The 24,110-nt window shown below is 40.4% G+C and overlaps 2 protein-coding genes across 5 annotated transcripts in view; both read left to right on the forward strand.

Annotated features, from left to right (window-relative positions):
• Window positions 1-59: 59 nt before the first annotated feature.
• Window positions 60-7,329, forward strand: tram1 (translocation associated membrane protein 1). The gene is made up of 11 exons (XM_014970192.2): window positions 60-192; window positions 2,311-2,374; window positions 3,908-4,029; window positions 4,181-4,297; window positions 4,386-4,444; window positions 4,529-4,613; window positions 4,783-4,853; window positions 4,947-5,051; window positions 5,144-5,287; window positions 5,534-5,685; window positions 5,795-7,329. Exons 1-11 carry the CDS (start codon window positions 70-72, stop codon window positions 5,863-5,865), a joined length of 1,113 nt encoding a protein of 370 aa, XP_014825678.2. The 5' UTR covers window positions 60-69; the 3' UTR covers window positions 5,866-7,329.
• A 2,373-nt stretch (window positions 7,330-9,702) lies between these two features.
• Window positions 9,703-24,110, forward strand: part of ncoa2 (nuclear receptor coactivator 2) — a 75,404-nt gene continuing 60,996 nt past the window's right edge. For 3 of the 4 annotated variants that reach the window (XM_088001327.1, XM_088001329.1, XM_088001328.1), the window contains exon 1: window positions 9,703-10,146. The gene's annotated coding sequence lies outside the window, so the exon portion shown is untranslated. The remainder of the gene's footprint in view (window positions 10,147-24,110) is intronic. The other variant, XM_088001330.1, reaches the window with a different exon arrangement.

Below are 24,110 nucleotides of genomic sequence, written 5' to 3' on the forward strand. Positions count from 1 at the left end.
CGGGGAGAAAAGCACAGGAAATCGCGTCTGCGTGAAGGACAAAGAGAAACTTTTACGAATCGCGTCGACATGGGGATCCGAAAAAAGACCAACAAGAACCCGCCGGTGCTGAGCCACGAGTTTGTGATCCAGAACCATGCAGATATTGTTTCCTGTGTTGCTATGGTTTTCCTGCTCGGGCTGATGTTTGAGGTGAGTCCACATGTTGAGCGGGGCTTGTTTTTAATTGTAGATCGCGCAGAGTTGCTGGACGAGAAAGCTGATCTCTTCCTCCCCATCTGTTCTTGTAGCAACTGACATGGCTGTCTGATCAATTCTTCTCTACTTCCTCCAAAAGACCGAAAGTTTTCAGTGCACTGTGGTCCCGCTTCGCTCTTATTCTCTCGCATTTAGTGGGCCTGTCCGTTCATCTAAACGTGTTTTGTAGATATCAGGGCTTTTCCTGGGAGTAGAGCTCACTTTAGCGTTTGGCTGCTTCCCGTCTTCAAATCAGTATTTCAAAACACTTTGTCTTCAGGCCCGCTTTTTAATCGTGTATTTGTCTGAGTAAAACCAAAATAATAAAAACATATAAATAAAACATATGCGAGCTGCTTGTTTGAAAATAAGACGCTGCACATTTGAAACGCAGTGTCGAGCTCCGCGGTTTGAAGATTTTGCAACAGCCCCGTTTGCTTAGTTTATGCGTAGAAGTGTTACGTGGCATTCGCACAGCGGTCGAGAGGGTTGTCATCCCCCGCTCGTACCAAAACAGAAAGTTGTCCTTTCGAACAGAAGTGTGCCTTAAAAGAGACGGGGACCAAACCACCGTCCACTATGGCCTATGTGTTATCTTCAGGTCCACTTTAAACCACATGTTTCTTTAAATCTATCGCGGTTTCATCCCCAGAAAGGAGCGATGCCGCTTCTGTACGTGTTTAAAGCAACTTCCGGTGTTTAGTTCTTCAAAATAAAGTTCGTGACCTTCAGCACCCTTTGGAAGGTGTTTTACTGTTGCTAACCCATTGCGGAAGTTGTTTGAATTGTATTCCCCCTTTTTCTTTTAGTTAACAGTGATGCGAATATTTATCAATATTAATGGTAAATAATTTTTCGCTTAAGCTGCTCTTTTATTTTGAAGAATAATTTTCACTTTTATGCCCGACTCAAAAATGGAGAATAAAATTTAGCAATAAAAACCAATTCATGTAACAATACAATTAATAAATAAAGAAGCTATTAGCATGTCTTAGAAAAGTGCATTAATTGTAGTCATTTTAATCAAAAATATTATGTAAGTTTATCACAAATGGAACTATATTTTAAATGTTTGTGCTTCATACTTTTCATTATGAAAACCAAAAAAAATCAGTATCTCAGAACGTCTGACTGTCAAATAATATGAACAAAAACTTTTGGTAATGCTTATGGTGGCCTGCACAAACATGGGGAAAACTTGTCAGATATCCTATACACCAGGAGGATAAGCCACTAAAAGTCACATGATGATGGAAAGTTTAGTGGAAGGAAAAGAGTAAAGAGGCACAAAATTCAAGTAGACATTTCCAGAGCCTTATCATCACTTGGTGTTGGTCCTCTCATCTGCCCAGGACAATGCCAGTGCAGCTGTCCACCAGAAAAGTTTAGGGCACAAGTTTCAATTTTCGAAATGACTTGATTTTAAAAATTGAACCTTTCAACAGTGTTATAATTTCCTTCACATACATCTTCACAACTGCATAAAAACATATATATCAAGTTCCTCAGTGAAGCATGAAAAGAAGTACCATTACTTGAGTCAAACATTTAATTTGCACTTTCCCCCGGCATGCAAATTCAAAACACATCCTGGAAATGAACCGAAACTTTTTCAGTGTCGGCTTTGCTGCAATTACATGACTGATCATAACAAGATCATATATATAAACGGCTTTTAAAAGGGGGCTACTATAAAAATATAGGTTACTTATATTGGTCTGCATTTACAACAGCGCTGCTTCTCACCATCATCACATGAATCGTTATTAATAATATGCCCCAAGTATTTTTACTTTACAGTCGCATCTACCACTTTTTTAAGGTCTGCTAAATAAAGTTAATTCTCAGTTGCTGTTCTCATAACCACACTCTTTAGGGTTTGGCAGCTTTTTCTGGTGACTAATTTACCTATACTCTGCAGCAGCTTGGCTCTTCCCCACATCAGTCTCTAGACAATACTTTTTGCTTTTTTTCCCCACATGTTTTATATTTTTCTGAATAAAGAAAAAATCAATTTGCTTCTCCAGCCTTGTGTTGTTAATACATATTATTCATCTCTTTCTAAATCCACAGGTCACCTCAAAGTTTGCAGTATTATTCATTACTGTCCAGTACAACGTGACCATATCAACAAATGGTAAGTGATATGTATACATAAACCGATACTGGTTTATAACGTGTTGCAATTTTTGGTTTAAGTCTATAAAGCAGGGTTTTCTTTGTGTTTTCTCGCTGGAAGATTTGGATTCCGGAACAGCGCCTGCTCCGGTGGCCTTAGACGAACTCATTTTAAAGATTTCTCTTCTTTTTTTATTTTTTAATTCCATTTAGAGCTAAATTTAGTCTGCCTGATTTATAAGTTCTCCAGTGGCAAGGTTGTGCCGGACGAATTCGGGGCTGAGGAGCAAAATAGGCCTCACACACAATTCAGTCTCCTGATGCTTTCAAGGTTAACATTTTCTTTGCCAGCTTTGTAGACTGTTGAGAGAATCCATTTATTTTCAGAAAGGCAAGAGTTTTATCTAGGATCTCTCTACTGACCCCTCTCTGTTACTTATTTACTACTCATATCTTATTAGATTAATCTTTACTCGGATATCTCAAAATGCCGTTGTTGTTTTTTTGTTGTTGTTTGTTTTGTCACTTCTACCTTGCAAACATGTTAAGTGGTTTCATGAAGGAGAGCCTCTCTGGCTTTTTTCCCCGTCAGCTGAGAGATACTTGCGTTTTCTCTGCATCTGCAGCAGTGGTAGTTAATTTTCTATATGGTGAAATCCTGCGCAGTCAAGACTCTGTAATCTTAATGGCGCCCTTCGGGATTTAGGATAATTAAAATTGTGACTCTCCACCCAAGGTGAATTCAGTGTGGGGCCAATCCTTTTGACCACAAGTCTCAGTACTTAGGATTGGGACTTAAATGTATGTTGCAAGGAAAAAAAAAAAGTGCAACCTTTGAACGTTTTCCTGTGTGGTCATGTGACAACCACAAACCTCAATGTGCTTTGTCAAAGTAGGGCAAGGTTATGAAAGTGTAACGAAAATGTTCCTTAAATTTCAAGATTTAAAAAAAAAAACCCCAAAAACATCTAGTTTGGCCTGAATTAATGATGAGCTGGTCCAAATCAATACTTTAACAGCTGCAATCTTTTAGAGTAGGTGCCTATTAGATGTAGCTCAAGGTCAGTCTGATTTGATGGAGATACTCAGTTTGCAAATTCTCAATTGCTTTCAGATCTGGACTTTGACTAGGTCATTTTTGCACACAAAAATACTCTATTCCGTGATAGCTCTGGGTTTGTGTTTAGAGTCGTTGTGCTGCCGGACGGTGAACCTCTGTCTCTGTCTGGAACGTTTTGCAGCCTCCTACAGGGTGACTTTCAGGATTAGCCTGTATTTAGCTTCATCCATTTTCCCATCATCTCTGACCAGATTCACACACACAAAAGTTTTTTATTTTTATTTTGAGTGTGTATTTGTCTCGCATAAGATCCTAATAAAAAAAAATTAAAAAAAACACCGCGGATTCTGGTTGTGATGTAATAAAATGAAAGAATACTCATACAGGAGAGTCTCTATATATTAAATGTGAATGAGTCACCTTGGCTGACGAAAGCGCGAGTTTGAAATCGTGGTTGTGGCGTCGACTCTGAATGACTGGTCTGTGTCTCAGAGGGCCCAGAGGAGACGGCAGTGAACCACTTCCACCACGGCATCAAGGACCTGGCAACCGTTTTCTTCTACATGCTGGTGGCCATCATCATGCATGCAATCATCCAGGAGTACGTGCTGGACGTAAGTGAGAAGTTATGGGAGTGTCTTTTTTTTTTAAACCTCTGAACTGTTTCACTTTAGGCCATTTCTCATCTTGTTTTTTTGTTGTTGTTGTTGTTGTTGTTTTTTTGTGTGTGTGTGTGTGTGTGTGTGTGTGTGTGTGTCTCTGCAGAAAATCAACCGGAAAAAGCACTTCTCCAAAACCAAGCACAGCAAGTTCAATGAGTCAGGCCAGCTCAGCGCCTTCTACTTGTTCTCCTTCGCTTGGGGCACAAACATCCTTCTATCTGTAAGCCCACCCTTTGATTGTTTTTTTTTTTTTTTTGCTTGCTTGTGGTACAGACTGAATATTGTATTTAAAAGCTTTGTGCTCTTAGGAAAACTTCCTGTCCAACCCCATCGCCCTGTGGGAGGGTTATCCTCACACGCTGATGCCGTAAGTTGCCATATTTAGCGTCGAGACGCAAACGAAAAGCAAACGCGAGCGTGTGTTGTTTCAAAGCATCTCGCTCTCTTTCAGATTCCAGATGAAATTCTTCTACATTTGCCAGATGGGCTACTGGCTACACTCTCTCCCAGAGCTGTATTTCCAAAAGGCAAAGAAAGTAAGTGTTGCTGTTTGGCCCCCGCAGCTTTTTCCTGTTTGTCTTCCTGGGCCGTGCGGGATTGTTTCGAAGAATTATCCTCTTCATGCTGAAACGAATGTGCCGATCCCACACTGGCGTAAATATTTTGACCTCACTCCGCCTCCTCCTCTCTGTGTTTACCGTTCAGGAGGATATTCCACGGCAGCTTGTGTACATCTTCCTGTACCTGGTCCACATCGCTGGTGCCTACATTCTGAAGTAAGCGCTGCCGCTGAAGGGAAAAGTCAGAGCTTGGGGTGAAATCGGTCATACCTTTTCTGCTTCTAAAAACCTTCCCGCTGTGTCTCTCAGTTTGAACCGGCTGGGTTTGATCCTGCTGGTGTTGCATTATTTTGTCGAGCTTCTGTTCCACGTCTCCCGTCTCGTCTACTTCAGCAACGAGAACAGACAAATGGGGTGAGTTCTGGGTTTTCTAGTCAGTGGATGCGGATGAAAAGACGTTTTGTGAGCTTAAAAATAAAATCTCCACCTTTTTCCTCTGTCATTAGATTCACCATCTGGGCTATCTTGTTTGTGATCGGACGGCTGCTTACCCTGTCCCTGTCGGTGCTCACCGTGGGCTTCGGCCTCTCCACCGCTGAAAACCAAGGCTTCGATTTGGCCGCAGGAAACTTCAACATTTTCTTTGTGCGGTAAGAACATCCAATGATACAAAAGAAAAAACATGTTTTTGCATACGATGTTGATAAAACAATTTTATTCTTGCTCCCTTTTTTTTTTTTTTTTTTTTTTTTTTTTTCATAATTTAGGTCAGGTAGCATTACCAAAATTACTTCTGTTAGCTGAATGCCAGAAGGATTGGACCATAAAAATAAAAAAAAGAGAGATGAATAATGGTTTTGCCACTCAGAGAACTGATTCTTACTCTAATCTGCTAGGATGACCGTCCTGTCAGCCATCTGCCTTACGCAGGCCTTCATGATGTGGAAGTTTATCAACTTCCAGCTGCGGCGATGGAGAGAGCATGCCGAGGTTCAGACGCTGAAAAAGAAACAGGCTCCTGCTAAGAGCAAGTCGAAAAAAGACAAAGGTGGGAGGGCAAGAAACACCCAACTACAAGTAAACTGTGAGAATAAAAGTGTAAAAATATTTTTAGCTAACTCCCTTTTTTTTTTTTTCCCCTCTCTTTTTTTTTACAGCTAACGGAGTAAACGGCGTGAGCTCTCATGGAGCCGATTCACCGAGATCAAGAAAAGAGAAGTCCTCATAAGACACAAAGAGAAGAAAAAGTAAACATTCCTGCCAGCCTTCCTCATCCCGCGTATCTCAAAGAGCCGTCTCTCCCAGGGCCTTCTCGGTTTTGTCCAGCCGGCTGATTCAACAGCTCCTTGACCCCCCTCCCCCCCTCCAAACCTCCCAACCCCGACCCCATGTGTGGATCAACCTTCCCGCGCAGCACCGACCTCCCAGCTGGAATTCCCAGGGCCACTCAGATTTGCTTTTGCTGCCGATCGTCCAGCTCACGTTCATCTCCAAATCTTCCTTCCGTGGTATTAATGAAAAACCAACAAATAAACTGAGGGAAAAAGACCTTATTTAAGAAGTGCCTATTGATGTGGATTGTTGTTGTTGTTGTTTTTTTTTTTTTCGGGGGGAGGGCGGGGGGGCGAGGGCATTTTTTTTTTTTGTACAGATTGTAATTGTACCAAATCAGGAATGATCACTTTATTTCTTTTTCCCCACTTCAGGTCATTTAGTGCTTTATTGAAATGACGTGTATTCCTTTCCTTTCACCTCCATATCTTGTATTTATATACCAACCAGCTAATCCTGACGCTGTCCTTCTCTTGGATGAATTCCATTTTGAATTTCTCCTGCATTCCCAAGATTGGAGGTTGTATAAAAGTCCTGTTATCTCCGGCCTTCACCCAGATCACACGTTAGTCTTTTTTTTTCTTTTTTTTTTTTTTTCCTACCACATCAGACATAAACAGACACCTGTAGATAGAAAGGAAATCATTGAATAAGCTTGGAATAAGAGGATATAAAAGCAAGCAAATGAAACGAGTACATTTATGGTTCAGTATTTTTGCAGAAATGCCAGCTAAGAAAAACAAAACAAACAAAAAAACAAATGGTAAACTAATGTAGCATTTGACTATTGGAGTAGGTGAAAAGCTTTGTACTCACAACATGTTTGTCCCGAGCTTCTATAAAAGTTGCCGCAGTTGTAATCATACTGTTTTAGACACATTGCGCTTTTTAGGTTTTAATTCTGTAGCACCAACAGAGACACAAATCAGGAAAAAAAAAAAAAAGACAGAAAAAACGTTCTTGTGATTTGTCCAACCTCTCTTAATGTTAAGGTGGAATGTTCTTAATGTGTTTGTTCCATCATAGATTATCTTACCTGTAGGAATATATATGTTTTGTTGTAAACCTTTGCTCCTTCCCTGCCATTCCCTACTGAGAACTGACTGTGCCAAAAGAAGACTGGCTGACTACTGCTGACCATATGCCTTTTACTTACACACCACAAAGCATTATAGGCCAATCAGCTGTACTTTCAAGACTTTGTTACCTAAGTAACACAAACGTATTCTAATGAGCGAATTCTTAATTTTAGGCATACCGTTTTAGCGAGCGACAATAAGCTCCAGCAGTGTTTGGTTCTCTCTACTTGCCCTGGGGGGTTTATCCTGTAAAGAAATAAAATGATCTTGTTAAAACGAAAGCCTTTGGTTTATTTTTGCTTTATGTGTCAAAGTCCAGTCAAGAGTAGTACATATCCACAATGATCTAGTGCACTAAAAGTACCTCAGAATATATATCAATTGTATCCAACATCAGTATCCAGATCACTGATTTTGCTATGGTAGAAATAATTCTGTGTCGCACGTAATTTAATAGCAGGTGTAGTAGAGTAATAGAAAACCAGCAGATCCAATAGTCACATGCTGATTCTATATAATTGAATCACGAGTTGAAAGGGCTTCTATAAATGTGTTAGCGTTAGGAGTTCAAATGAGTGAGGTTTTTCATCCGGTGGATAGCTCTTATTTCAAGACGGAGGCAGCAAACGTGTATGTCACTGGCCTGACTAAAAGGCATACAGCAGCCTGCCTGCAATGAAGAAAGGTGGTGGTAGCAGCATCATCAGCAGCAGGATAGAAAGAAAAGGTGAATGCAGCAATGTACAGAGACATCCTGGAGGAAAACCTGCTCCAGTTGCTCTTGGACCCAAGACTGGAGCGACAGTTTGTTTTTCAGCCAGGCAACACGACGACCAAGATTGGAGTGGCTTTAGAACCTCTCAGTGAAATGTACCGGAGAGGTCAAACCAGACCCAGAAACTTCTGAAGGCGGCCGCACAGACATCTCCTGTCCAACCTGTTGGAGCTTGAGAAGTGCTGCAAATAAGGATGGGTGAAAATCCATAAAGACGGGTGTGCCAAGGTTGTGGCAAAACCTTAGCACAAGGTGCAAGTTGCTGCTGAAGGCGGATCAACAAAGTGAAAAAAAGCAAAGGCTGTGAATATTAATGCAAATGTGATTTCTTGGTTTGTCTTGTTTTTAATAAACTAGCAAAAAATCTCAAAACGTTTTTGAACATAATTATAATGGGGTGTTTGTGTATAGAATTTCCAGAAAAGAGTTTAATGTAATACAATTTGAAAAAGTGACCTGGTGAGCCATTGAGGTTGTACCCCGTCCCGTCACTCACCCAATGACTGCTGGAGATAGGCGCCAGAGACCCCGCAATAATCCATAAGCATGCACAATGATGGTTAAAATACAATGACTAAAATAATGGGAAATGGCACAGGATGTTGTGTACTGGGGAAAGTAAAACTCTTGTTTCTGAGTCTAGGGATTTCAGCCAGACAAAGTGAAAAATCAACTCAGTATACCATGAAGCATTGTGGTTGAGAAATACCATGTTTCTCATATCATGGAGTCAGATGGGATACATGAAAATGCTTGAAGAGCATTCATGTTGATTTGTGTGGAGGAGAAAATGGCTCGGAAATCCATGTTTCAATAATCTCAAACGCGTCAGTGTACGAGAAACCTCTTGGTTTCAGACCAACCAAAATTAAAGTTTATGGGGTGGCCAGTCCATTCCACAGCCCTCAGGGCAATTGAAAACTTGTGGTGTAACATCAAAAATGCTCTTTTTTAAGGAAAAACCAAAAAATAAAAAATAAATAAAAGAAAATCAGGGGAATTGTAAAATGTAAGATAGAGATTATGTTGTAAATTATAAAGTACAAGGAATTTCCACTGGGTTTAGAAAATAAAGAGGAAATAATGTGATGACTATTATTGCTATCATTGTCATCTTAGAATGATGTCTTCAAAGGACATCATTCTAGGCCACAAATCCATATTTGAGTAAGTTAAATTATTTATCAGTTTCATGACTGATCCCAATTCCCACTAAAACATTTTTCAACCTCACACAATGAGGACATGACCTTAGCACTGATTGAGTCAAACGGGAAACAGACCACTAGGCGGTGCTGTTGCACAAAGTTTGGCTCAGAAAAGCCCTGCTCGCTTGTTTGGTCAATAGATATTTGGCCAAGACTGTAAATCAAAATAGCCATATATAGCCATATATATATATATATATATATATATATATATATATATATATATATATATATATATATATATATATATATATATATATATATATATATATATATATATATATATATATATATATATATATATATATACACACACACACTTTTATTGTTAAGAATCGGGAGGCCTTGTAAAGAACATGTTCAATAGAGAACTTTTATAGAACTGTCGGCTTATAGAACTGTCAACCAAAATTTTACGACAACTTAGTTCGGCAACTGTTAATTATTAACAGCAGAAACGCAACATTTCAGTGATATAATTAAAATAAACATCAATGTTAAGCGTTTTGGTTTGATGCAGCTCATGCAACGCCAGTTTTACGACATCGCATAAATGTTAATGATCCTAAAATTTACAACTGCTTTGGTGAGCCTGAGTAAAATAGTTGCAATCTTCTTTAAACAATGAGGTTTTTTATTCTAGAAGAACCACAGTCAAGGGGGTGGGGGGGCTATATTATACTCAGTATATCCTTGCTTGCAACCACAACATCCATTAAAAAACATTGTTGATATTGTACAGTGGTGACTATAAGAAACTGTCGGTGGCTGGCAGATTAAATGTCGTCAGAGTGATGCTGATTAATCAAACAGCAAGTACCGTAATCCTAACAGGTAAAGCGCCTCGGGTCTGCACAGGAGCCCCCACCCCCGGCGGTAACTGAGTCGATTTGTGTTCGGAGCCCCGTGATGTGGTTTCGTGTGTGTGTGTGTGTGGGGGAGGATAGCAGCAGCAGCAGCTACCAGCCAGATAAACACTCAGCATTGGTTTGCAGAGCAGGAGTAACATGGCGGCACAGTTAGCCAGCAGAAATGTTGTTTCACTACCGCGAAGGTCAGAGCTGGCTGGGATAAACAGGATTTAACAGTGAGGACTCGGCGGAAAGTTTCAAATCGTAAGTAGCCACACGCCTCTGTGCTTCTGGCAGAGAACAGACGGGTTGTTTTCGTTGTGAAATCCACGATTCGGAGCGAGAGGTCTCCAATCTCGGTTGTGTGTCTTGTCTGACAGAGAGGCTCTCTCTCGCTTTGGCGTTAGCCTGTTAGCAAGCGCTAGCTTCTTGGCTAGGCTCCCTGCTTGTGGCAGTTGTGTTTTCTGCAGCAAACTAAACTAGACCGTGAGCTCGCAAAAACATATTTGCATTTTTCATGTGCCGTTTTCATTTCATATGGGTCCGGTCAACGGTATCTTGTCACCCAACCCGGAATTTTAACGTGCACAACACTTTCATGTGTCATTGTTATTTTGTGCTGAGTTAGCGAGGGACCGTTCCTTCAACACCGGGACGAAGTTCCCCAGTTTAGCAGGGACATAGTTAGCATGCTAGCGGTTGTAGCTGCAGGCTAGTCTCGCTGTTTGGCAGAATATGAGCGAGTGAAGACAGTTCCCATCACCATGTGTTGAAGCGCACATCTATTCTTGCGTTTGTTGTGGTTGAAACGAAGCTTCATTTGCTACTTGCCACGTCAGATAAAGTTGATGAAATTGTTCACGGTGCTTGGAGGACTATTTTACTTGGCTAAACTGGTGTATATTTTCCTTTTGGCGAGCGTCACAATGCCTCGTTAGTGCTCACTACCACTAAAATAAGCTTCCAACGTGTGCGTGGGCAACTTAACATTTTGTGCCTATGGATATGGTTTAAGAACTTAACCCCTCTCAAAACCTATCTAAAACTTTATCTTTGCTTTGTTCGATGTATTTCTTATATTCGTGTTCATTAATGTTCTTCATCAAACCTTTCAGGCCTTAGCAGAACATCTGTATTTACACTGAGATTACGTGACATAGACGTCTATTTATTAATATGATGACTCTTGAAGGCAATTGGTTCCTTGGATGTTCTTTAAGTGTGTTAGAGTAAATTGAGGTTGAATACAAACACAAGCCACACTTTTAAGATTTCTGTCTAAAAGGGGAAATCACTTGCACAGAGCTGCTGCACATCCATTTAAGATTACATTACACACTGCTGGACTTTCTCTCTTTTTTTTTTTTTTTTTTTTTAATCTTTGGTTGGAATGGATTTTATTTAGGGGTTTTAAAAGAAATAGTCCTAAAGGCAAATACAAGGAGTAGGACGGCAAGGGCTGTTAACAAAAATGAAGGGAGAAAGGTCTGAACTTTTATAGTGGGAATAATTTATATACTGACAGTGCTCCCAGGTGACCTGGATCATCATCAAATTAAAAATTGAACAGCCAGCAAAGGAACGTGCACCCATTTCAATCTCCTTAGGAATGATGTGCCAGTCACCAATGAAAAAAATAATAAAATGACATGCCTTATCTGGATTGTAAAAAAAAAAATCACATTTACATCATAAATCAGTGATATAGAAAGAAAACATGACACAGTAGCGGAGCAGTCAGCTGATTGAAAGGTATTATATGTACTCATGTATCCGGTGTCAAACTGAATGCACAAAAATGTTGCGAGCTGGGTTTCACTTTTACTTCACTTTATAACTTTGAACACTGTAGATTTGTGTGACCTCATAAAATCTCAAAGTATTTCAGTTTGTGGTTGTAATGTGACAAAATGTGATTAAGTTCAAGGAGTGTGAATGCAATTACTGGGCATTGTAAATGAAGTTATCCAGTATATAACCTGCTGTAAAAGTGCAGCTAGTTTTTCTAAACTTTTTTTTTTTTTTTTTTTTTAATGACTGGAATAAGAGATAAAACAAATACAAGACATGATAAAAGTTTGGTCAAAATTTTTTTTACATTGAATAAATGTTACCCTGATCAGTCCAGTACTGATGTTTGGTGAAACTAATACAAATAATTCTTGCTACCATCTGTTTTTGCAGTGTTGCTTTTTTTCCCCCCCCTCCCCTCCGTCTCTTCTCTTCCCAATAAACGAAACTTGCCCATGTTTAAAAGCTTCAAGATGACTCAGTCGGATAAATTTGCCTTACCTTGCATGCTGTGTTTCTAATTAGCACGCACGCTGCACTGTCGATGCTGATATGTTACACTGAGCAGCTCCACTTGGACCTACGAGTGAATAGGACCAAGGGATGCTTTCTCAAAATGTAAGCCTTCAATGCAGCGTGGGGGGATGCTGCTTGGAGGTTTCACTTGTGTGTTGCGTTGTTGTGCCTGTGTTTCGAGTGCAGCGCTCTCCTTCTAAAGGGGCCCTTCTGCTCGACTGACTCAGAACTATACAGGCAGACAGCTTGTGTCATTTCAATGAGTCTCGGCACTTCTCTGGAGGAACGCCTCCCGTGGAACCAGTTGAGCAGCCTGCGTTGCATCACTCTGCCCACCTGATGGTGTGTCGTAGTTGTCACATCGCCTGTGCGAGATCTTGCGTGACGTGTTGTCCTGCCGCAGTTTGACTTCAGCTAGTTTGCGTCTGTGAGAATCGGATGTGATGGATTTCAGGCACGTCTGCCAGAAGTCGTAGCAGAGGACAAGTTTCGTGAAGTTTAGGAGAAACACCTTTGGCACAAAGGTTTGCGTTTCACATTCGGCGCACCTTGGCCTCAGTCAAGGCACATAAATTGATTTACTGCCTGGCAGGAAGGTAAACCAGAGACTGTGTGTTTTGACATAGTTATTAAAGTTGACGTCTGAAATATTAAATCGATTCAGCTGTGGGGGAAAAAATAGCATGTTATGCTTTTCACATGCTGTGATCTGCCACTATCTCAGCATTTTGGTTTGAGAAGAATATCCACAAGTCGTCAGTGCCAAACGAGTGAAGGTTGGAAAAAAAAAAAACTGATGATCCAGACCCCCCAACTGATTTGATATTACAAACTTATGCTCTTTTTTTTTTTTGTTTTGTTTTTGGAAGACATCCTTTACATTTAGCGGTTTTTTTTTTTTTTTTCACCCAAGTGTGTTTCTCTTCCATTTTCCTATAGGTCAGCCATTAAGCTGTAGGTGTTCTCAAGCAAGTTCACATCAAAATAAACAGGGTTTCCTGCTGTATGAGTTGCTGTTCGTGAAGACGTGTGACTATGAATTAACAAAAGTTTGGGACATGTAGAAGAAGGGATATTTGAACTTTTTGCTTTCATAATTCTTCTGAAAGACCCAGTGATGGTCCATTTTCAGTTTCCTGGGAGATGCCACCAGATTTTTATTTAAAATGTCTTGGTGTTTCATCGCAGGCCCCTTTCTCTTCCTTTAGAAGGAATAGGGGCCCACAGCATCATAGATGCGATACCGTGGCATACCATACTTGGGTTTGTTTTACACCACACTCACACTCGGTGTTGGCAAAAACTCAATCTTCGTCTTGTCGGACCGAAGCACAAGATTACAGTTAAAGCTGACACACTGTACATGTTTGTTTCTTATGGTAGGACAGACAATGTTTTTCTTTCCCGACATTCCACACAATCAGCTAACATGTAATATCTTTTGTGAATAGTTGACAAACCCAAGATGCCACTCTTCTGCTTAGGTTCTCTAAAAAATTATTTTTGGAGATGTTTTTTTTTTTTCTTCTTCTTCTTCTTCCCACCATCCCTACCATCCTCTAGCCTTGTAATTTTCAGCTTTCTAAAGAAAAATAAAAAAGATTTAGGTACATTTATTTGAATAGATTTTTTTTTTTTTTTGCAGCTATTTCCCGATTTGTTTGCAAAGATCAACATGTCTAACTTAAATGACAAGTCCTTTTGTGGTTCCCGTTTTCATAGAGAAACACAGTGTCATATATATCTATACCTCAGGAAACCAGGAAGTAGTAGGTTCCTAGACAGTCTAATAATTGTAAAATATTTAAGTTTGATTTATTATTATTATTATTATTTTTTTTTTCTTTTTTCTTTTTAAGGATCTGTTTGGCTGCCAACAAATGGGACAATGGGATTTTTATTTAAAAATATATATATTTTCTTAACTTTATTTTATTTTTTCTCCACTCACTTAACAAATGTACTTTGTGCTAGAATTAAAACTGAATTTTGAAATTATTATTTTTTTTTTACACATTCTTACCAGGTGTGATGAATGTGCAGCCAGGTGAGCAAGAAGAATAAAGTGGTTTTTTTTGTGGGCATTTATCTCAAACGACTTGAAGTTTACGGAAGCAAAAGTCGGTCTCGGTAAAGATTTTTGCTTGCAAAATATTCCCCTAATCTTACTTGATGCCCGTTTGGGTGTATGTGAAATACGGGTATTAGAGAAAAAGCTTCTGACATCTGTGACGCCTCCCGACTACTCAGAAAGAATGCGGTCCTGGTCGCATTCAAGTCCACATTCCTCCAGTTTCGAGCGCAGCTGAATGTCCGAGCTTTTTTCAAATTCAAAGTGCAGGGAGAGTCGCCCAAATAATGGTGTTAATGTGAAGGAGGAGGAAAACAAAAACGGAATATCCTTCTTCAGTGAAGAATGTTAGTCGGCTGATGACGAAATCCACGCAAGCACTTGTGCAAATATTTGGATGTTTACACAAGGGAAACTGGCTGGAAGTTTTCTCACTAACTTGGCACATGAGTGTTTCCTCAGTCATTCTCTGACTGGGCAAAACTTGTAGCAATGGCTTGCTCTGTGATAGCCTGCGTTGTTGCACCATCTAAGCGATACAGCCAGCTAATCGTTTGACCCTTGCTCCGTTTCAGACGCCGCTGTTTCGTTTGTCTCATACTGTTGCACTATTCTAATAGTGCAGTACACACACCAACGGGTAGCAAGGAGGGCATGTTGGAGAGTAAAACTCTGGTTGTACTGTCACCTTCTCTGGTATCCATCTGCATGGTGAAAACTTGTGATTCTGCAACACCAAGGTTTATTTCTTGTATCCTGTATTAATTTTTGCAAATCAGCTGATGGTTATATTAAGTTATTGTGATATTTGAGGAAACAATGCAACTCTTGTATGCAAATTTTATTGCCTTTATTTGGGAAGTGATGTATTTTCATATTCTGATAACTTAAATGGAATAGGGATTCCTTTATTGGCCCACAGTGAAGAAATTCTTGTGCTTCAGCAGCAAAGTGATAGACAATCAAAGCAAGTTGGTTCACACAAAGGTAGAATATAAAGTATATATAAAAACTGAGTTAAAAAAAATACTGTGCAATAATAAGGGCATAGTTTCAACATAAACACTGTGCAGTTATCAGAAATTATGCACTCTGGTCCAAAGGAATGTGCAGCTGATCAGGTCAATCGAAGAAAAATGTTCAAAATGTGAAGGGATGGTTATAAAGTCGAACAGCTGCTTGGAGGAAGGATCTATGATAACTCTCCTTTGTACACCGAAGATGCAGCAGTCTGTATCTGAAGGAGTAACGGTTCAGTAACTGCTTAATCATGGGTTGGGAGAGATTGTCCATCAGTGATGTTATTTTAGCCAGAGTTCTTCTATCTCCCCCCACCTGCACTAGGTCTATTAGACAACTCAGAACAGAGCTGGCCTTCCTGATGAGCTCATCTATCTGCTTCCTCTCAGCTGTAGATAAACTGCTGCTCCAACAGACAACCCCATAAAAGATGGCTGATGCCACCACAGAGCCAACGGAGGTCTTTAGGAACGCCCCCCTGCACACCAAAAGAATAAACATTTATTTGGTTTGCTATTGCAGCTCAAGTTTCCCTTTTGGTTTTCTTTTTTGATGACGTCTTTGATTTTAGAACTCAGTACGTCTCTAGTTTCTGACTTGGTTTGAAAGTCAGCAATGCGTATGTGAAACTGAGAAATCCTCCAGGCGTCTGGGGAAATCTAAGTATTGTTAAATGTTGGACTTGTGGGCATAAACACAAGTCTGAATATGAGCCTTAACCATTTCCAAGTTGAGGCTCATATTCAGATTGTTAAAGATAAGTAAACGGCATGCCCACTGAAATGACATCATTAGTGACTCAGAGATGTCATGTTTGACCAGTGAACTAAGTTACACCCACACTCTTTTGCCGACACATTTTGATTCATGAGTAGAGCACCGGAGAACTGCAACCGTCTCTGGTGCTGATGGTCTGTACGGTCAGTTTTGAACACCGTGTTGTGCCAGACAGCCCCCTCTAAAGTTTTTTCCTGTACTCTTTTTTTTTTTTTTTTTTTTTTTTTTTTTTTTTTTTTTTTAAGAAAAAAAAAACCCTGACATTAATCTGGACATGAACTAAATGCAAAAGGATTGCGTTTTTACTTCATACTCTGGCCAGACTACTTTCACATTTGAAGTTGACACATTGGCTGTACTCTGTTAAAAGAACAAGTCTGCAAGAAAACACATGCTTTCTATTCCAGCATAGAGACAACAGGCCAGCCTGTGTTGTGTTATCTGCCCATCACAGGCTCTATAAGGTCCTCTCTGTGTTCTTGACATGATGCACCTTCTCCCCATGTTATCTGCTGTCTTTGTCTCGCCGGGCATCTCACCCCTGCTTCCTCTGCGTTTGTGTCGTCATGGAAACAGGCGTGTGACAGGTCTTGGGTGGGCGTGAGGGATGAGCTGCGGGGTAATGGCCAGGTTTTTTCACAGCGCAGCGGAGGAGAGGGGATGGCGAAACGGCACGGAGAAGAGACTTCTTAAAGTAAGGCAGCGCTTGCTGATGGAAAGCCGAGAGCCGCTACGACGTGGAAGGGAAGAAGTGGGGATTATTAACTCTGTCGCTGCTTCAACAGCTGTTCTCGTTGCGTTATTAGCCAGACTTCAAATCAGGTCCCTTATCTGTCTGTGCCAGAATATGACAGGACTGTCTGAACGTCAACCTGCGGAAGATTTTTATCTACCTTAGCTAGTTTCTCTTGGGGTTTTTTTTCCCCCCCTCCAACTCAGTTGCATTATCATCAAAAAGTGAAGCAATTTTCAGAATATTAAACCATTTCCAAGTTAAGGCTCGTATCTGCAAGCAAGAGGAAGAAATGTTAATTGGCTCCTCGGTAAATTGTTCTGCTTTGTCTAGAAATGAAAAGGAAAAGTAATCACCCCTTTCTACCAATCAAAAGCTCTTTCTCACCAGCACCTCTGAACATCCCTATGAACTAATCGCATTGAATCATTAACAGCTGCTTATCCTTTAACTCGGGCTTCGATTGAAAGCATTAATTAATGATAAAAAAAAAACCCAAAAAACAAATCTGGACTGCCGAGTGTAAACACACATCTGAACAAATCTCAGACCTCCTACTGCAAGTGAACGCAGCACTGAATGATCAAGTTAAATGGCGCACGCCCCCTCCCCAGTGTTTGGTAGGTGGCTGGGAGCACTGTCAAGTGATGAGAGCAGCACTGTTTAATGATGATGATGTATGATTAAACAGCACTAGATAACACAAGTGTTAAAGTAGAAGTGACAAGGAGCGTTATCCTAGAATAAACTTCAACGGTGGCTATTACTAAACATTTCTTAACACTTAAAAAAACAAAAAAAAACAGCGAATATATGTGGTGAGAAAATGAGACATCCCAGCAAGGTGAGAGGACAAACAGCTGAAGAAGTAATCACAGCCTGTCGGTGTCACCATGCCAATATGCTTCTAATCCAGACTGTATTTTTTTTCCCCTTCTTACTGTACTTCTGCCTTTTTTGTAATTTCTATAGCCTTCAGACTGAGCTTTTATGTTCTTTTCAATTGTTTCTTTAACTAGCTGAGTGTATCTTCTTGAAACCACCCAGTTGACAAGGAGGAAGAAGGAAAAGTACAAAACTAAAAAAGCTCTACAAATATTAATTTCCAATAAAATTGAAGCTTAAAATACAACCAGCACCAAGTGATGATGTCTTGATTTCTTATACTGGCACATCAAGCTGCTCTGCCAACTCAATTGGTATAGAAGCTATAAACTGAAATGACGATGGACAGATCAGGATTTTATGCAGTGATAAAGAGGACAGAATGCAGGGACATGTGGAACTGAAATACAATTAATCATTCACATTAAGTTTAAAGCTTCTCTGCAATTCACTAAAATCTATAAACTGTTATGTCAAACTGCACAATCATGCAGAACACCTCGTCATAAAAGGATATTTAAATGTTCTCGGCATTGTTTTATTTTTTTTTTTTTTAAGAAATGAATTTTTCAGTCATTCCCCAACCACAATGGAGAGGAAGATTTTTGTCGTCCGTGAAGTGTCATGAACTTTTTTTTTTTTTTAAATCAAAACTTTGAAAGAAATAAGAAAATTAGCTGAGTTTCTAGCTAGTTTCAGTCAAAAGAAAATTAGCTGAATTTCTAGCTAGTTTCAGTCAAAAATACAAAAAGAACAGGCAACTGTGTTGCACAATTAGTTGGGGGGCAACTTCCTTCCTCCATCTATAAACCAATGAGGAATGACCACAGCAGGCACAGTGATGGTGCATAAATGGTTAGGGCATAATTTGCAATCAGGTAGTGTGATGGTGCCCTTGCAGCTATTGGTCCTCCTCTCTCACAACCTTTAAAACCACGACTGACATACTTTTGGTTCACATTGACGTCATATGTGAATGTACAGTTTCATAATAGGACAAGATGATCTGCTGCTGATGCGCCTCTCCTAGCAGCTAAGGTGCTTTCGCAGCCAAATTAGCTTAGGGCTATGTAGGAATACGATAATAACCTCCTGGGTGTACCTTGATAAAAATCGTGGCTAAAATGTAGTAAATGAAAGATGGAACGGCTGACTAAGAAGAAAGTCGTTTTGTTTCTGTGAATTGCTCAAAATTCACATTTTAAGCCAGTGGTTGCGCTTTGCCAGGACCTTGGAAAAGAGCTCTGCATAAAAGCAAGCATGTAAATTTGTGTTCCTGCTCTGTGATGCAATAGACTGATTAGGTTGTACATAAGATGAATGTTTCAAGTCACTACTGCTAAAGGTTGCTCTGCAAGCTATTGAGTATTCTGTTTCACAAACTGCCTTTGCCCTTTGGTTTGGTTTTTTGCTCAGAAGTTGCCGTAACGTGTAGACTTTTGAATATTTGCTGGGCTCGGGATTTAGCAGGATCCCAAACCCACGTGTCAACAGTTTGTTGCAAATAGTTGAAATGTGCTGCTTTATGCACAAAATTTCAGTCACACCAAGTCCCCTTTGCAATTGCAGTGCTTTCTACTTGTACATTTGCTGATACGGTTTCAAGTAGGAACTTGCGTTTCTGAGTGTTATCAAAAAAAAAAAAAAAAAAAAAAATCTTAATTCCAGTATTAGTGACTTAGTGGCTTCGAAGAACTTGGACGCCTTTGAACTTTTTCTTATTTATTTTTTGCTTAGATTTTATTTGATATTTAGCACAGTGCATCATAAATCTTGCTATGAAACATGGTGATGGCAAAATCATTGTGATTTTTATTTTCCCAGGACGAAAAGGGGAGCTGGACTGAGTTTAGTGCATCACCGTATGAAGATCATCTTGATTTTCTGTCCTTACACACCAAGCTCAGTTTGAAATCCCCCTTTACACACCGAAACATCAGGAAGACATGAAATTGCATTAATATTTCTTAATAGTAATGCAATATTAGTCACACAGTCAGCCATACCAATATGAGCATTGGTAAATCATTCATGAATAAGCCATACAAGAGTGTCGCAAACACACGGTGATGTTTGCAACACTCTTTTGGAGTATGGCATTAAAAGTATTTCCAACAAGCCAGTTATATTCTAGGCGTGCAAATTATTCATCCATGTAGATCCACTGGCGTTGCGATCTGATGTATTGAAGCAGTTCTGATAAAACTTATAGAACATGACATTAAACTATAATATTACATCAGACCTACACAGAGACTCAACCTGGGCTCCAGGAATCTTGAGACAAGCGACCGTGCTCCTCCACTTATGTAGGTCAGCCGCGGCAAAGTGCATATTGATCTCTACAGCCAGATGATAGTGTTGTCTACTTCTCATCGCTCTGAAGGAGCCCCTCAGTCAGTTTGGCTTGAGCGGAGGAGACAGCAGAGATCACATGACGGCTTTCGCAGCTGTTTTCCCTTATGTTGCGAGCTTTGCGCGCTGCGGAGCGGTACAGTACAGCAGAGCAAATATATTTGAAATGTGGTAGATTTTCATCCTATTACAGCTGGGGTTTAATCTTTCACTGCTGCGATAAGACAAAGAAAATGTTTTAAGTTCTGCATACGCTGTTGATATCGGTGTGATCTGCATGTGAGAAGATGCTTTTAATTAACGTTTGTCAGCATGGGGTTGTCAGTGGAGATTCTGTCATCTTAATTTGTTTGGGTGAGCCCTCCTCCCCACCCCCCTTCATCCCTCCCTTCATCCTTTCAAACGCAATGAATCCATGGCACTGGGTGTTAGCATGTGCTTGGCACCATTCCCACTGCCCAGGGTGGAATCCTTGGCACTCGAGGATGGAGCGAAAACTTGGATTGAGGAAGCCGCCTGCTGGAGTTTGACTGGGTGGTCCGAAAGTATGTAGCAACGCGCCATCCTTTAAAATAAAAACAACCTGTACAGAAACCTCTAAAGCGAGGGGGGCAAACTGCGATTTGAACCAGCAGTGCAGGTTGGGCCGCTGTAGCATGGAGTGACGTGTAAAGAAGCAGCTCTTCATAAAGTCAGAGGAATGAGGGGATTCAGATCCAACTTTTTTGTTTCTGTACACGTTGTGAGGGTCGAACTCTGACCCAGTGTGTATCCTATGAGTCCCCTCGACCCCCACCATCAGAGCAGAGAACCCCGCTCTCTCTCCTCCTCCTCCTTTGATTCTGATGACTCACAGTTTTCATCTCTCAACTGTATAACATCTATTTTTTGCTGTTTGGAAGGGGAACTGATTATCCTTATGCAACCTGTTTACTCCTCCATACAGTATGGTTAACCCGCATTTTATTAGGCTTATATTTAATGTAAATTATTGACGAAGCACTGTGCTTCTGTTTGTCTTTCCCTTCTTTATTTACCACAAACATCAATCCTAATGAGCCTCATATTGATGCCTCATTAACTCCTGCATGCAATGACTGAATTCACTTCATGTATTTTAATTCTTTTTTTTTTTTTTTTTTTTGCATTGATTAGACATTTCTTGGCTGTTATCAGTTTGACATGTTCTGTGGCTTCTGATTTGCTGATTTCTGGTTTTGACATGGTTCAGTTTTTTCTAAGCAGTTAACCCTTTTACGCCGGAATTTCAAGCGTCTGCCTAAATAAACCTTCCTTATTTTAATTGTAAGTAGTTCTTTAAATGTCCTGTGAGATGATATACTTACCCATGTATCGATAACAACTGGAACTTACAATATCCAGCAAGTTATTTTCGCAATATGCCGTCTATTAAACCCGATACTTGCTGGAAAGGGCAACGCCTCCCCTTTCAGAAACCGTTTTTAATTTTTCAGATAGCGCTACGTGTGGCGGAATTACGGTACTGCAAATTTGGATGTGTCGCCGCCGACACATCCCCGCGTAAATTAAACGCAAAAGGAAAAAAAAACTAAACATTTGCTTCTGGCTCAGGGCAATGAATGTTTGAGGCATTTAATTAATTAGAAAAAACAGATTTATTTCTTTTTTTTTGTGTGTATTTAACCAGTATTTATCCAATCACTCGTTCGAATCAACCAAAGAAAAATTTCCAATCTCTGGCCACTAAATGGCCAGAGATCCTATTGCTGTGCACCGACTGTGCACAGCAATAGGACAGAATAGCATTACTCCTCTGTCTGTTATGTTCAGTATTTAAGGTGACGCTTTGATCTACCAAGTCCATCCTTTCGATATTTGAAATAAAAAGGGAAGTCTCGTGAAATTTTGCTAAATCTTACACGACAGAATTCCTCGACCCGGCTGTTGCTAAGGAGGGCGCTTCACCCGACGTCTTCCTCTGTCTCGTCCAATTACATGTTCCGCCGTCAGAGCAGCAGCACTCTTAATCAGGTAATGCCGGGTTTTACAGTCATCCCCCCTTAAACGTGCTCCAGGGATCATCACAGTGCTCAGACTGCAGCTCGGTAGAGGGAGAAAACGATTGTACGCTTCCTGTCGTCACGTTTCTGAAAATTCAAATTGATCCACCGTTAAGTGAGTAATTTATATCTGTCGGCGTCCCCGGCTGATTAAAATGACACAGTTATGTCATCCCATTCCCCTGAACCCACCCAAACACACACACACACACACACACACACACTAACATGACACCTTTCTTGTTTAGTTTCACTTTCACCGCACGCCCTCGGACCCAATGGGAACTCATTCCTTGCAAACTGATTAGTTGGTGGACACGTCCCCCTTTTCCCGAGCACAATAGATACCCGACATGCAAGGCCAGCCATTCTTAAAATACGTCTCCGTTGATTTTGCTCACTTTCTCTCCTATTGTCACAGCTGTCTCAACCTCCTACACAGTTACCTTTCGCTGTGACTCATCCTTTACAACTCATCGTATCAGTCCCATTATTACGCCTAAACATTTGTTTTTACTGTCGCCAGGATCAGATAAGAGAGCTAGCTTGTGGTTCTTAAGCCGCACTTGTAGAAGCTTCTGCATCAGCTGTCTGCATGTTACTTAATAGGTTCTCATTGTTTCTTGTTCTCCTGCTCGCCAGCTTCACCTTCGTGAATTTAAGTCAACACTTACAGATTTTTTTTTTTAAGACTCCGCCGTTGTGAAATAAAAAAAATTGCGTTCAAGATAAGTGTTTTATTGTGCCACATTGTGCAGAGGAAGTTAACCTAGATTACGTGTCTGAGCGCGATAGAGTGACAGATAAACTTGAAAGGTAAAGCACCTCGTGCCAATGTTAACACGAAAGTGTGCCTTTTTAGCAGCTTTGATCCTTCCATACACAAATACGCTAAGAACATCCAGTAACACACACACGCATTAGCATGCTGCACGTTCCATCTGATGCACAGCTCTGGTGAAGCTTTAAAGCTGAAAAATATCAGCGTGCTGAAAATATCTTTTTCAATTTAGGATTGATTTGAGTTTTAAGCTTTTGTTCATAATCAAACACTGGAATCCCAAAAGTTTTTAAAATGCCAAATTCTAAAACAGATTTCACTTGGGAAATATGAGTAGCATGTTGGTTGTTTGACAGATTGGATTAGATTCAATTACATTCAAGCATGCCGTTTTTTTCCCAAAGGGAAATGAAGTTGTAACTCATATGATCCAATTTTCTTCAGAGTCATTGTAGATGCTGATGGCTGGGGAAAAAATTGCCAATAGCAGTCTGTGTTACAGCAGTTGTAACAAAACCTCTGACTGAAGACTTTAGTTGTACAGTAATCTCATGACGAGACTGCTCAGGGCCGTCCGTAACGTTGTCTTTTATGAAGACTCCTCCTTTTGGCAACACTCTCCAGATCTTCAACAGTAGTCTCAAAATAGAACCAGTTTTTCCTCTATCAGCTTGTTGAACCGTTTTTAGTCCCTGACTCAGACGCTTCTACTCCAACAGCATCTTGCTGCAAACATCGAAGGACTTCAGCTTCGTCAAAAAGTACAGTCTGTTTTGTCCCGTCTCGTAGACGGCTGTATTGCTGCCTGTTGAGTCCAGCCTGTGTTCCAGGTGAACACGCAGGTTATTATTCTCCTTTCTCTCACCTCTGCTTCTCCTCCCATTACAGAAATATGATTTCTGTTTCTCTTGAAATCTGCATGGATCTCGCTTGTTTTATTCACGTTCAAGATGAGATGATTGTTCCTGCATTATGACACGAACGGCGCACCAGCTATCTGTAACTCAGCTTCTTGTCAGTCTCAGTCATCTGAGTATTTCTGCAGATGACAGCACTCTGACTTCTACTGGAAGTCTAAGGTGTACCGAGTGAAAAGGAACGGTAGGAGTACGGTCCCTTGTGGCGCTCCTGCGCTGCTGAACACCTGGAGTAAATCTACGAATCAGAGGCTAAGTTTAGTTCGTTACACTATTTGAAACGTGTTAATAATAATCATGATAATGCCTTACTCTCCGTAAAATTAGTTAAATTAAGATG

Source organism: Poecilia mexicana, unplaced genomic scaffold (assembly GCF_051168715.1).
Source record: "Poecilia mexicana isolate PSO_F unplaced genomic scaffold, ASM5116871v1 scaffold_20, whole genome shotgun sequence".
NCBI classification, from domain to species: Eukaryota; Metazoa; Chordata; class Actinopteri; order Cyprinodontiformes; family Poeciliidae; genus Poecilia; species Poecilia mexicana.

Coding starts and splice junctions, on each gene's coding strand:
- tram1 (XM_014970192.2), top strand. CDS start 70: ATGGGGATCCGAAAAAAGACCAACAAGAACCCGCCGGTGCTGAGCCAC. Junction 2,375..3,907: donor CGTGACCATATCAACAAATG/GTAAGTGATATG, acceptor TCTGTGTCTCAG/AGGGCCCAGAGGAGACGGCA. Junction 5,686..5,794: donor CAAGTCGAAAAAAGACAAAG/GTGGGAGGGCAA, acceptor TTTTTTTTACAG/CTAACGGAGTAAACGGCGTG.